The 13,455-nt window shown below is 44.7% G+C and overlaps 1 protein-coding gene across 4 annotated transcripts in view; it reads right to left on the bottom strand.

Moving 5' to 3' along the window:
- Positions 1–990: 990 nt before the first annotated feature.
- Positions 991–13,455, bottom strand: part of SOS1 (sodium proton exchanger, putative (NHX7) (SOS1)) — a 264,488-nt gene continuing 252,023 nt past the window's right edge. For all 4 annotated transcript variants that reach the window (XM_086798112.1, XM_086798111.1, XM_086798113.1 and 1 more), the window contains 2 exons: positions 1,814–2,121; positions 991–1,642 (listed from right to left, as the gene is read on the bottom strand). In XM_086798112.1, the coding sequence (XP_086654238.1) occupies positions 1,340–1,642; positions 1,814–2,121 (611 nt within the window). In that variant the 3' untranslated portion in view covers positions 991–1,339. The remainder of the gene's footprint in view (positions 1,643–1,813; positions 2,122–13,455) is intronic.

Here is a 13,455-nt window from a genome sequence, read left to right as displayed (position 1 = left end):
GTAATACCATAGGACTCCCAATGAGGTCTAAGGGTAGGGACTCTTTGAATCTGTCCCAAGACAAGCTGCCTGGCATTTCTCACAGTGTAGCTATAGAAAGACAAACTTTTCATCAGATTGGTGGCATCCATCCATTCTCACTCTCACCGGGATCCCAAGGCAAATGTCTGATAGGGCATCCACCAAACAGCCAAAGGCAAGAACCATCTGTGATCATCTTGGGGGGGGGGGGTCAATATAAAAGTGCTTCCTTGCTCTGACAAGAACTCTCACTGGCCGAACCACCTGGCCCTCAACCATATCCTGCACCACACATTTCTCCAACTGCCACCCATTGTGAACAGTTCCTTTTCGCTGCTGTAAGGCCTGTTTTCAATGTTGTACCAGCCTGTGGTGCTTTGTACCTGCTGTACCAGCTTTGGTACATGGTATACGGGCCTTTGTGCCTGTTGGTGGACTGTACACAGTCCCCGGTTTGGGAAAAGGTTTGGCTGGTTGAGAGTATTATAGAAAGACTGCAAAATGATTGTTTAAGGCCTACCCGGTAGTTGGTTCGCAGAAGATAGTACGACCATGCCATTATTGGATCCAGTATCAAAGAAATTGTTTGTAAATTATTTGGCGTTAACTTGGAAAATCCAATACATGTATCTGGAAAGCTTTGTACAGACATTAACTAGTCCATTCATTTCTGACAGCGATCTGATCCATGTTTGGATGTAAAGTTTGATTATAAAACTCTGATAGGAACCGTGAAATCTGGTGGTTAAACTTAGATGTAATGCTGCTTCTTAAGAGGTGAAAAACCTCCAAGATTTCTTAAAGAACAAGGCTGGCACAATTCGGCATGAAAACGGAGCGAGATCCTAAAAAACAGAAGTGCAAGTAGAACACTATTCTTGAACTGCCTGTTATCTTTTGGCTTCTTTACATCAGTCAAGCACGCAAGATCTCTCTCATAAACTAAAGCGAGAATATAATGTAGGTGTAGGTCATATAACAAGCAGCAATATTCAATACTGTTTGGCCAAAAACCCATGCTAGACATCATCTCACAGTACAGATTGGTGAAACAGGAGCAGAAACCTGATGCACTGAAGTCCACTATTCTTGAACTGCCTGTTATCATTTAACTTCTGTCTCACTCAAAGAACTCCTCATTCATAAACTATAAGAATAATGTAATCATATGTACTAATACAAGCAGAAAAATATTGTCCTGTTTGACCATAAACCAATGCTAGGTGTTATCTCACAGTACAGATTGGTGAAACACGAGCAGAAACTTGACGCTTGGGTTTTAAAAAAATAAGGCACGTGATCTGTTGGAGCTTGAAGCTCATTGAGAAAGATGGTGCTGAAATAAACTACTTGGAGAATCTATGCGAACGATGTGTTCTTCGTCTCCATCGGAGTCATCACTCGAGTCAGAAGACTCTTTCGTCTGTTTAATGCTACGTTGTGCACTAGTTCCTTCCTGCTGAACAATGCCTCTCCTTCCACTTTGGGGATGCGGCAGCACACTTGCAGACACATGCCATTTTCCATGAGCTGGAAATTCTCGTGATCTGTTGTGGGTGCTTGAAATGCAGGCAATCTTACCAGTACTACCCACTCTCCAGCTTTGGCTAAGTCCTCTAACCTGCAGTTACAAAAACATGAAGCTTAACACTCTCTTTCCTGTGGATTCTCTTGTTGATTCTTCTTGACACCACATTTTAATTCAAAGCACTCTGGCAAGGCTACAAATTTGACATAAACAGTTGAATTGCAAAGGGACCCTGGTGAATAGATGGTGAAAATAGATTGTTACCTTCCGTCCAAGATGCCTTGCTTTTGTTAAATTGGTTAAGGAAGAGTAAGGTGGCTCCAAGGATCCTGCAGAGATCCTGAAGAGTAAGTTTTGTATCTGCATCTCTGAAGGAAGTCGAGTGTCTGGCCAACGCATGAGACCCTCATGCTCAAAACTAGAACGAGAAGCAAGTGCCATTGTGGAGGACAAAAGTGAAGTGGAGGCTCTTCGTAGTTCAGGATGGAGTGTTGACACATCAAACACAATTATACGAGATCGAGATTCAGCGTGGTACACAGCACCTTCATGTGATAGAGTCTCTGACTTACCTGCTAAATGAAAAAGGTTTTAACAATGGGGTAGTGGACTGTGTACTGGTGGAATGATTTGTCAATCCATTGGAGAAAAACCAATATATTTTTAACAGGTCCCTGTGAACTACTGTCTTCCCCTTCATCTATAATCCTCTAGGGCTCATTAGATTGAAAATACCTAATCATTAATCTAGTTTGATGTATATGCAAAACAGAACACATTCCTTTTGACAGTTATTATATTGCAGCAAATAAAGAACATAGTTACAGACTCTCTTATTGATGTTTCATTAGAAAACTGAGCATAGAAAAGCTTTCCAACATCAAAACTTACAGGCAAAACAGCATGGTTGTGCATCCAAACTTATAACAAAACAGCATGCTTGTACCATTCCTCTTCCTTTTGTTGGCTGAGGCCATGAGTTTCTTTGTGCAAGCGATAAGGAGGATATTCTGTTTTGATGGTCTACGATCACACCATAGAGGAGTTGCTGGATGAAGAGTTTGCAAATGACACCGTCGCATACCTCATTGGTGTTAGAAAATATGTGATCTAGCTTCCATTCTTAGTCTGAGATCCTTAGTGATACCTTAGAGTGTCTTGTTCTAAGGTTAGAAGGCTCATTTACTAGAGTAACTCAGTGTAGGTCTAGTAGATACTTTCCTATGATTGAGGCATCACCTTTTAGGTGAGACTGGTGAGAAATCTAAGGCACTGGAGAGATTCATGGGCTCTAGGTGCCCCCTTCTCCTGAGCCTATAAACAGGGTATACTACTCACTCTGGAGAGCCAAGTGGAGAGTGTAATGCCCATGCTTTGTGTACTTGCTTAGTGATCAATATACTAAGTGGTCCTTTGTGGAAATACTCTGCTCTTTGCATTTTCATTAGCATGTGCTTATGTGATACTTTGTGGTGACCTTGAGTACATTCTATTGCTCATTGGTTACATCTCATTCTTATCTAAGTGGTGGCATGTGTTGCTCTAGTGGTGTGAGTTTGCTTATGTGATAATCATTTCCATTGTGTGATTCATTCAATCATTGTCAAGCTTAAGCTCACACCATGTCTTTTAACATGGTATCCGAGCTCCTTTCCATGGGAGTGTAGTCCTTCGTGTGTTGATAAGATACATCTTAGTGATTGGGGGTATATGTGTGATTTGCTCACAAGCATTCTCTCTTATCATTAAGTGGTATGTTTGGTGAGGGCCTCATTGTTGCATTTGTTGCATTTAGGGTTGATTCATCACTTCATTGGGTGGCACATTGGACCGAAAAAGAAGGTGTCAAATCTGTCCACATGTGTGTAAGTCTCTATGTGAGTACAACATTCCATGTGAATCTTGCTTTGTGCAAAACCCTAATCATGACCTTAATTATCACTCTCATCCTCTTAGTGAGTGTCACATTGAGAGATTAAGGGAGGGATCATCTCTTAGTGGGACACACCATTGTGGGTGTGAACAAGCATTAGAAGAAGGAACTCTCTATGTGAGAGAAGACCAAATCTAGAATTGAGAGAGAAGGGGAAACAACCAACTTGAAGCTAAGAGTGAAGCTAGGTTGGAGACTTCTTTCAAGGCCATCATCAACAATCTGAAGCTGTTGATCAACATCAAACTCAATAGAGTACAACATTGATGCTAGAGCAACATTATAATGAAGGTACTCCTTGCTGTTTTTTTCTGAGTGACATCCTCTGCAACCATTGTGTTAGGGCTTTAGTAGCCCACCTCAGGGCGTCAAGCTCTGAGTCTTGAGCTTGCAGAAATCTCATGAAACCAGACGCTACAATCGAATTAATAGGCGGGGGTCATAGACCTCCTGTGTTGCTGAGAAGAGGAGATTTGGAGGCTCTCATTAGCCTCAGATTGCACCAAATCATGCGCATTCAGTGAGGGCTTGTGTAGTCCTGCTTGTGGTGAGTCGGCTCAGCAGAAAACGATCGGCGCCTTTGAGAGTACACAATTGCAATTCCAGAAACCGGGGTCAGAAGGTGCTCATTGCAGAGAACCAAGTGCCATCCCCTCTCAAATTTGCCCTAATCAGTGGTTAAATCGCAGCCATTGACTACATCACCCTCTGGCGCAGCTCTGGCCGCAACAATACAGCACGAAGCAGCTCGATTTGCTCCATGATTGAAGGAGAAATTGACCCTCCACCACCTGCTGTTTTTCCTCCATTTTAGGAAAAGTGAAGGATAAACAAAGGTTTTTCAACTCTTGTGGTTCAAATCATTTGAATTTTCCAACCTTAGTGGTTATAAGGGTGATTAAAACGTTGATCTCTTTGTGAGATTTGAAAAGGCTCATTGCATTCTTGGCGAATTTATGGCACTCATGTTGTACAATGCTCTAGCACTATAAAGAGCACCTCTCATCTTGCATGTCTTAGTGAAAGGACAAGGCAAAGTCACATTACCTGGAGTGGTCAAAGTTTGTGTGTACACATCTTCACTTATTTGGTGAAGGGATACTTGAGTAGAGCATTTCTGGGAGCAAGACAAGCTCCATTGTAAAGTCCTAGAGCTATAAAGGACTTCCCTATTTGTGTAACACTGTGTGCGTGTGTCAGGTTGAGTACCAAGGCAAATATGGTGGGAAAGATGTTTGATAAAACAGATAAATTTGATAGATCCAAGTACCATACTTGGTGCATCAAAATGCAAATGTGTCTCATAGAAAAAGACATGTGGGGAGTGGTTAATGGCACTGAGAATAGGCCAAATAGAGATCCAGATCTCATTACTTAGAGGACCAATTTAGACTTCAAAGCATTATCTCTCATCATTTGTGGGCTAGGTGATAGCCAAATCCATCAAGTAAGCTTAGCAAAGACTTCCAATGAAGCATGGCTTAGGCTCAAGTCCATATTTGGGCAAACCAATGTAGCTGCTAGATTCTTCTTAAGGAAGAAACTTTACACGATGGAAAAGGATGACAAAGCCAGTGTTGCTTTTGTTATCAGTCGTCTCTTGTCTGTACATATTACTCAGTGAGGGCCTTTGTTGTGGGTGTGCCCGCCCAGGATTTTTTCCCATTTTTTCGTGTTTTTTCTCCCTGTTTTTGGTTGTGCGTACTGTGTAGTGCTGGCTGACTTGATCTAGTCCTAGCCGATTGCGTTTTTCTTCTGGCCAACCATGTCTTGTCCTGGCCGACTGGTCATTTTCTCAATCGTGGACAAGTGTGCACCTAGTCGGCTATTTTTAGGCTGGCCAACCAGCAGCCTAGGGTGGTATAAATACCACCCTGGCTCCCCCAATTCCTTTTCTACCAAATCTTGTGTATATAGCAGAGTTTATACAGCTTCTCTCTCTTTACACTTCTGCGTTTTGTTCTCCACAGCACTTGTCTCATTTTTCATAGTGCAGTCCGACATGGTATCAGAGCCCCGGGTGGCTTGAAGCCTGGAAACAGTGGGAGCTTGAGGGTTTGCTGATTGGAGATTTCTTGGGCTGTTTGGGACCTGAAGATCGCGTAGAAGGCGGCCATCACCGTTGGACAGCCACCTTGCATATTACTTGCAACCTCTTCTTCATTTTTTTTCCCGCCCACCCTCCCTTCACAAGACCTTGTGAACCCCTCCCTTCACAAGACCTTGTGAACCCTGAGTGGAGAATGGGATTTACAAACTCTCAGCAATCTCTCTTACACAGGTTCTCTGTTGGGTGAGTTGTGGCAGTTTCGTCATGACCACTTGAATGTGGATATGTTGTGATGGCACGCTTTCTGGGACCAGATGGTGGATGGCCAATTTTTGCGTTTGTCAGTCAGAGCCTACTGGAGGTGAACTATACTTTGATGTCTCGTATCATTCGGGACAAAGAGCCTACTGCAGTTCACGAAGCTCTTTCCCAAGGGACTTGTAGGAAAGCCACACAAGTGGCAGATGGTGACTTGCGGGAGGAGGTGTCTGTTGAGCAGCCTCTAGGCTTTGAGGTTCCGGGTTTAGAGGGGATGGTTTACAGGTTTTGAAAGGCCTTGTATGGTCTTCAGCAGGTTCCCAGGACCTGGCATACCAAAGTTACAGTTGATGATCCTTGTGAGTACGTTGATGCCTCCTTGTACCAGAAGCAGTTTGCTTCATTGATTTGGTTGCTGAACACTAGATTGGACTTGAGCTTCCCAGTAGGGCTGTTGAGCTCATTTATGCAGACATCTTTGAAGACTCATTGGAACGCAAGATTGAGGATCTTACGATATCTGCAGGGTACGAAGGATCTTGGACTCTTCTATGACACTAGAGGGGGAACGACGAATGTGGTTTTAGACTCCAAGGTTGGAGTGACTCAAATTGGGGAGGAGATCCAGACACGAGGAGATCTACATCATGCTACGGCTTGGCTCAAGAGCTATTTCATGGAGCAGCAAGAGGCAGCCAACTATTGCCTTGTCGTCTACAGAGGCAGAGTATCGGGCTGCTTGTGGTGCTGCTTGTGAGGTGGTGAGGTTGCAGAGGTTACTTGGCCAGATTGGGCTTCCACTGGCGGAACCCACAGTCATCTAGAGTCACTTTGTTCGTGAGAAGTTTTTTGCTGATGACATCTTGCTAGAGTTTTGTTCGATGGAGGACAATGTGGTGGATCTTGTTACGACCCTGTGTTTTTCCTCTGGACAGTAAGCAGGTGGGCACAGGCATGGGATAGACAATGTGAAAGGCATCAGCTTGGAATCGAGAAAGAAACCTCTGTGTGGCCAGCCCAAGTGTGAAGGGGACAAAAGGATTTAGGTTTATAAGGTTTTAAAACCTTTGATGATAAAAATAATAATATTATTTGGAAGGATGTGCTTTTGCTATTGCTTTTAGTTTTTTTGGGAGAAAAGCAGGCTGAATCGCATCCAAGTTTAAAAAGGGGGAACATCGACATTTGAGGTGGATCTTATGACTGCATGGCACAAGTTGGATGCTTCAAAATGTGAAAATTTGGAAGATTATAACAAGAAGTTTTGGGAAGCTTTACTCCCAGTGACTTCTTACCGTGCAGTGCCTTTGTCTGAGCAGGTAGAGAAGTATTGTTGTGGGCTGCCCAAAGAGGTGCGTGATTATTGTATCAAGATTCATCTCCATGGATGGCTGGTCGTTGGCACGCGGCAACCGAGGCACAGCAGTGGCAAGGCAAGGCATCGGTTGGGGGTGCACGACATTAGCCAGTTGTATGGGCTGAGGGTAGGCGGTGCAGGGGATGAGTGCACAGCAACAGCCAGTCGCCAAAAAGCAAGCCAGCGCAGGCATATCACAGGTTTGGCCCGTCGCCAAAGAGCATAGGCAACATCAGAGAAGCAGCACAGGTGGGCTGGGCCGCAGGGAGCATCAGGTTGTACTGCAGGGTGACGCGAGGCTGCACAGAAGGCTGATAATTGGAATGCTTCTCTCTCTCTCTCTCTCTCTCCTGATGATCGATCCCTCGCATTTGCCTTACAGAACATGGAGCTCTCCAGATCGCAATAGCAAGCCTTCGACCTCCGCCACAGTCTCTTCGAAGGCGACCTGCAAACTCTATGTAACTGCAGTTGTTTTTGGTGATGCTTCGGCGGTCGCAACCACGACTAGGGCAGTCCTGTTGGATTTGTAGGGCATTGTCCTGACTGAGATCAAGAAGCCCCTTGGATCTGGGGACCGGAAAAGCAGCCACAGATTACATGGCGCTGATCACAGGCTTGGAGACAATTACTGCCATGGGATTACGGCATGTAGAGGCTTATACCGATTTTGTGCTTGTCTATGGTAAACATGTATTTGGCTTCATATGAAAACAGATCTTTGGAGACCTGAGGAGACAGGTTACATGCAAGCTGTGGCTATAGGGAAGGACATGTGGTATGGTACAGCCCTACTGCTCTCTTGGAAAAAGGTTTGAAGGATCCATGTTAGAGATGGAGAAGACCTTTGGAGAGCAGGGAGGTGTTGTACAGGTGTGCCTTCTCTATGGTATGCCGTGCTGTAGTAACGAGAGTTCTCTTTTGGAAGTCTTGGGTGAAACTATAAGGGATCCTATTGGTAGAGGATTCTATAAGTTGTACTTTGTACTCAAATTTGATTGAGTAAAGAAATACCGCAAGGGGCACCACTGCGTTTTGGGGCCAATCGGTGTCCGTGTAATGTTTGCAGGAGCACTCTAGCTCCCCCTGTTTGTTTTCCTTTTCGAGGTCTCCATGGGTGATGAAGTGTTTTGTGTGCGAGTGTTTGTTTCACCGCCCGTCAAATTTCTGAAGGCCGGTTTCAGATCTCATCAAGAAGTCTCTACCTCACGCGATGCTCCAATAGCACTCTAGCTCACTGGGGTTGGTTCCACATCCAGGAGCTGAGAGGGGGTGTTAGGAGTCATCTCCTGTGTGTACATATTACTCAGTGAGGGCCTTTGTTGTGGGTGTGTTTGTCCAAGAGTTTTTCCCATTTTTTCGGGTTTTTCTCCCTGTTTTTGGTCGTGGGGACTGTTTGGTTTTGGCCAACTTGATCTGGTCTTGGCTGACTGTGTTTTTCTTTTGGCCGACCATGTCTTGTCTTGGCCAACTCCACATGTGCTGGCCGACTGGTCATTTTCTCAGTCGTGGACATGTGTGCACCCAGTCGACGGTTTTTGGGTTGGCCGACCAGCAGCCTAGGGTGGTATAAATACTCTCCTTGCTCCCCCACTTCCTTTTGTACCGGATCTTGTGTATATAGCAAAGTTTATACAGCTTCTCTCTCTCTCTCTCTACACTTCTGCGTTTTGTTCTCCATAGCACTTGTCTCATTTTTCCGCTGTGCATTCTGACAACTTCTCATGCCCAACGATTCGATGTATGATTGATCAAGTTAGTGGTGCATGTATTACCATTGATGAAGAGGAGGCCATTCGTGTGTTGCCTTCTTGTTATAGCAGTGTCTCAGTGATAGCCAATCAAACCAATCATACTCTTACCTCAGTGACTTTTGCCCTCATTCTGTAGAAAACCCGCTTGGAGGGTTCCAAAGCTTCAACTTCCTTAACACCAGTTCCAGTGGAGCATGCCTATTCCGCTATACAGTCAAGGACAAGAAGACCAAGGCTCCTTGGACTTGCTATTATTGCAAAAAGAAAGGCCACATCATCAAAGATTGCTTCAAAAGAAAGAAGGATGAAGAGGAGAAAGAGAAGGGCAAGGCAAAGCAACCAGAGAAGGAGGAGGCAAACTTCTCCAACACATTATTCTAGCACTTGTAATGTATGACATTTTATAGCCCGTGGGACATTTTTATCTTATTGATCTTTATGTTAGTGGTAGATCTGATCCAAGCACACCCTGCGTGGTATGGATGCTTGATCATGGGAGGGTGTTAGAAAATATGTGATCTAGCATCCATTCTTAGTGTGATATCATTAGTGATACCTTAGAGTGTCTTGTTGTAAGGTTAGAAGACTCATTTACTAGAATAACTGAGTGTAGGTCTAGTAGATACTTTCCTATGATTGAGGCATCATCGTTTAGGTGAGACTGGTGAGAAATCTAAGGGAGGTGGAGAGATTCATGGGCTCTAGGCGCTCCCTTCTCCTGAGCCTATATAAACAGGCTATACTACTCACTCTACAGAGCCAAGTGGAGAGTGTAATGCCCATGCTTTGTGCACTTGCTTAGTGATCAATATACTAAGTGGTCCTTTGTGAAAATACTCTCCTCTTTGCATTTTCATTAGCATGTGTTTATGTGATGCTTTGTGGTGACCTTGAGTACATTCTATTGCTCATTGGTTACATCTCATTCTTATCTAAGTGGTGGCATGTGTTTCTCTAGTGGTGTGAGTTTGCTTATATGATAATCATTTCCATTGTGTGATTCATTTAGTCATTGTCAAGATTAAGCTCACACCATGTCTACTAACAACGGGATCTGAAGGGAACCTCCGTTGCTTGCAAAGGAGTTCAGCTTGGCTTCAAGGGCGAGGATCAAAACTGCATAACTCCTGTGGATTCTAGGTTAGTAGCACTCACAGCCCGTCTTGGCGCTCAGGTGACGAGGTCAAATGAATCCCTCACAGCATGGTTGTGCATTATCTTGGATGCCAGGTGGGCATCGATATTTCAACTGAGCGGCAGGTAGCTCCACTCCTCATAAGTAATCAAAGGAAGCTTTTATATTGGAGCTCTGCACGGGCAGCTTCCGCCCCCGGAAGATCTCCTTCTTTCTCTAGCTCTTAGCCCATCGGAGCCTACCTGTGGGCACGTGGCTAGCGATCACAGGCAGACCCAATCCGTTCCATTTGGGTGGATCTCATACACATGCTCTGATGCCGTTTTGAGCACTTCATCGGTGATTCGGACCACATGCAGCACATAGTTGCATTCCGTACCCGTACTCATGCGATGTGTACCTTCAGTACTTTTCGTACCACTCCATACATACCGTACCTCGTACGGATAAGGTCTTCGTACCAAATATGAGGTTCAATGTACAACACTTATTTGGCGCATTTTTTAATTATTTTAGTCAGTGGTCATTGCTCAGTAGTTAATAGATTAGTTTTCATTTTAGTATTACCATTGTCTTTCATGCTCTTTTTGTATGGATGCTAGATATACACACACACACACACACACACACACACACACACACACATATATATATATAAAACGTGAACGTACTTAAAGTACTTATCTTGATGTGTACTTTACGTACTCGTACAGTACACATACTCGTACAGTACACATACCATACCGCACCATACCTAAGGTACTCAACCACTATGCTGCAACAGGGGAGTGAGGCTTTCTTCCGTTCCTGGACCCTCGGACCCTTCCTGTCCAGGGAGAATGGTGGAGCTTGTTGGCAGTACAACCCCCCAGTGTGGCTTTTCCCTCGGCCACCGGCTGTAGCCTCCCTTCGATAGAGCAGCCAGCTGAGGAGGGAGCCCCCCTTCCTCATCTCATATGTATATTTGGAATGCTTTTTAGGAGGGTTGTATTCAGCTGTCCGGCTGGTTTTTCTCTATAACTAATAGAAGGATCTTTCTTTGGGGAAAAAAAGAGAGTCTACGTTGGACATGGCCCCCTTGAGCATGACATCGAGGGTGACGCTAAAATAGCCCTGCTGCAAGGCAGTTAAGTTTTGTAACTTGTATATAATAGTTGGGTACTAGTCGAGTCACAAGGCAGAGAGCTTGCAGCCACTTAGAGAGCAACAAATAAATTCTTCAAGCATGTTTGTCATGCACATTTGTGCAAGTTCTGAAAGTCTAAAACTCTCGGCATACAGAGACTCAAAGATCCAACAGTGAGAGAATAAGATACCTACAATGACTAGTTTGTGGACCACTGGTGTGAGCAAGTAACACATGTACATGCAGCCCCAACACGGGTGCACACCTGGCCATGGACCTGCCCTGCCTGTACGACAGCCCCCAAAGGGCCCTTTGTACAGCCTGTTGTGTATGAACTGCTGTACGGCACGCTACAGCCTGATTCTCTCTCTCTCCCTTCCTCTGCAGCAAAACTAAGCCTTCTCGAGACAGCCAACCGATCCACACAATAGTACTCCCAGTCGGTCAAAAGCGTCACACAGACGCCCTGCTGCTTAGCAGTCCAGTAAGATCCAAAAATTGTGAGTCTCCCATATGCGTCCCTCTCGTAAGGGATACGCATGGAACTCAGCCTTTCATAGCACCAAACCAACCCTCTGTACACCTCTGTTAGACGGCAAAAAGCCATCTTCTGTAGTGTAAAATAAGACCTTTACTTCCTCTCATGCATCTGAAGGCTCAGAGGCTTCATGCAAACTCGACTTGTTCACAGCAAAAAGCACCTGCTTTTTCATAGATATGGAGTGACATAAAGATTTCTCCAAGTATACCTAACGCCGTCGTCTTTCCCGCTCACATCTAACTCTGCCTTGGGCCCTTGCCTTCCACCCCAAGCGTTCCATACCACCAGGCCTTGGAAGATGAGACAATAGCCCACAGATTAGAGCACAGAAGATCCAGGCGGTGGATTTTATCCTCTCCTCCTCCTAAGTGTTCCCAACTTAATACAAGCAGGTTTGGCTCTGATACCAATGTAAGATCCTTGTCTAGCAAACACTTGTGATTAAGAAAACACACGGAAACATATAGACAATGGCATCTAGCTCTCTGTCTAACCATAGAGCCATTCAAACTCGCCCTCGGCATGGAGATTATCAACATCCGAGGCATGGCTCCACGTACAAATCCCTCTTGTCCCATACCACCAAGACACACCCCTCCAGTGTATGCCTCGACTTAAGGTCTGAGGAGCTCTTCCTCAAGCTGACTTCAAAAGTCACTTATATAGGCTTGCTATAAACAACAGGCTATATTTAGCTGACCCCACGGTGGAAGTACATTCCTCCACAGTGGTTTATGTCCCGCATCTCTTATCTCCCTCCTTGAGATTTCGCTATGTTTTGTTTTTTGGCATAGCTTTTGCATTTGAGTGCGGTTGGTCGCACTTGTTTTTTTGGCGCTTTAGCACGTGTTTGTATGAGATTTTGTCGTAGTATAATCAGCCCTGTTTTATATCTTAAAAAAAAGTCTCTCCAAGAAGCGAGAATGCCCCTACAACTTAGAATGCTGGTACAACTTAGAAAGTGCAATAGATGAATAGGATGATTCAGTTAACTCATGGTTGTACATGCGCTCCATGTAATGAACAAGAAATGAAGTGCGAGGCCGAGGCACCAACAACCCTAAAACATAGGGTCAGCTAGTAACTGCTGACAAGCAGTGGCACACATAGTTTGGTGTGACGACTAGCCTATGCAATGAATTGGTGCTAGGGTTGTCTTTGTTAGGACCCATTGCATTTTGGTTTCTTTTCATGGTATCCAACTCTGACCTTGGGTCAATCAAAAGCTAACTAGAGGGTAATAACGGCTAAAAAATAGTAATAAAAGCAATCGGCTAATAATAGCATGGTTACTAGTATGTAAGTGATTCTTGGGCTCACTTACAATTATTATGAGGGATCCTCGTGGTGGAATCATCTACCAAGGTGAGAGAGGTCAAGGGCAAGGGTAGCTATAGGCAGCGCAGGTGGTCTAGGACGCCATGGCGTGCTGTCGGGGCCTTGCGGACTCATGGCAATCTGAAGGGTGGTTCTGGAATGCAACGTATCACAGAGTCGCTGACCAAATTCTATCCGGGTCATCAACATCAGATCTAACGTGAGCTTTTCTAACCCTGATAGGGTTCCAGTTATGTGGGTCTAGCACCCGGCGAGTTCGCCAAGATGGGCCTTGATCCATTCCGTCCTTGCCAAAATGTCTGTCAAATTATTAGGATCATGACGGTAAATCTTGGCCAAGGTGTGTCATTTTAGAATAGTTGCATTTCAAGCTTTTCTGCTTTGAATACAGCTTTCATATACCTCTTCGTTGGC

Source organism: Cibotium barometz, chromosome 5 (genome assembly GCF_041138505.1).
Source record: "Cibotium barometz isolate CiBa-2024 chromosome 5, ASM4113850v1, whole genome shotgun sequence".
In the NCBI taxonomy this organism is placed as follows: Eukaryota; Viridiplantae; Streptophyta; class Polypodiopsida; order Cyatheales; family Cibotiaceae; genus Cibotium; species Cibotium barometz.
Note: the sequence above shows the minus strand (reverse complement) of the source record. Positions and strands in the feature narration are given on the sequence as shown.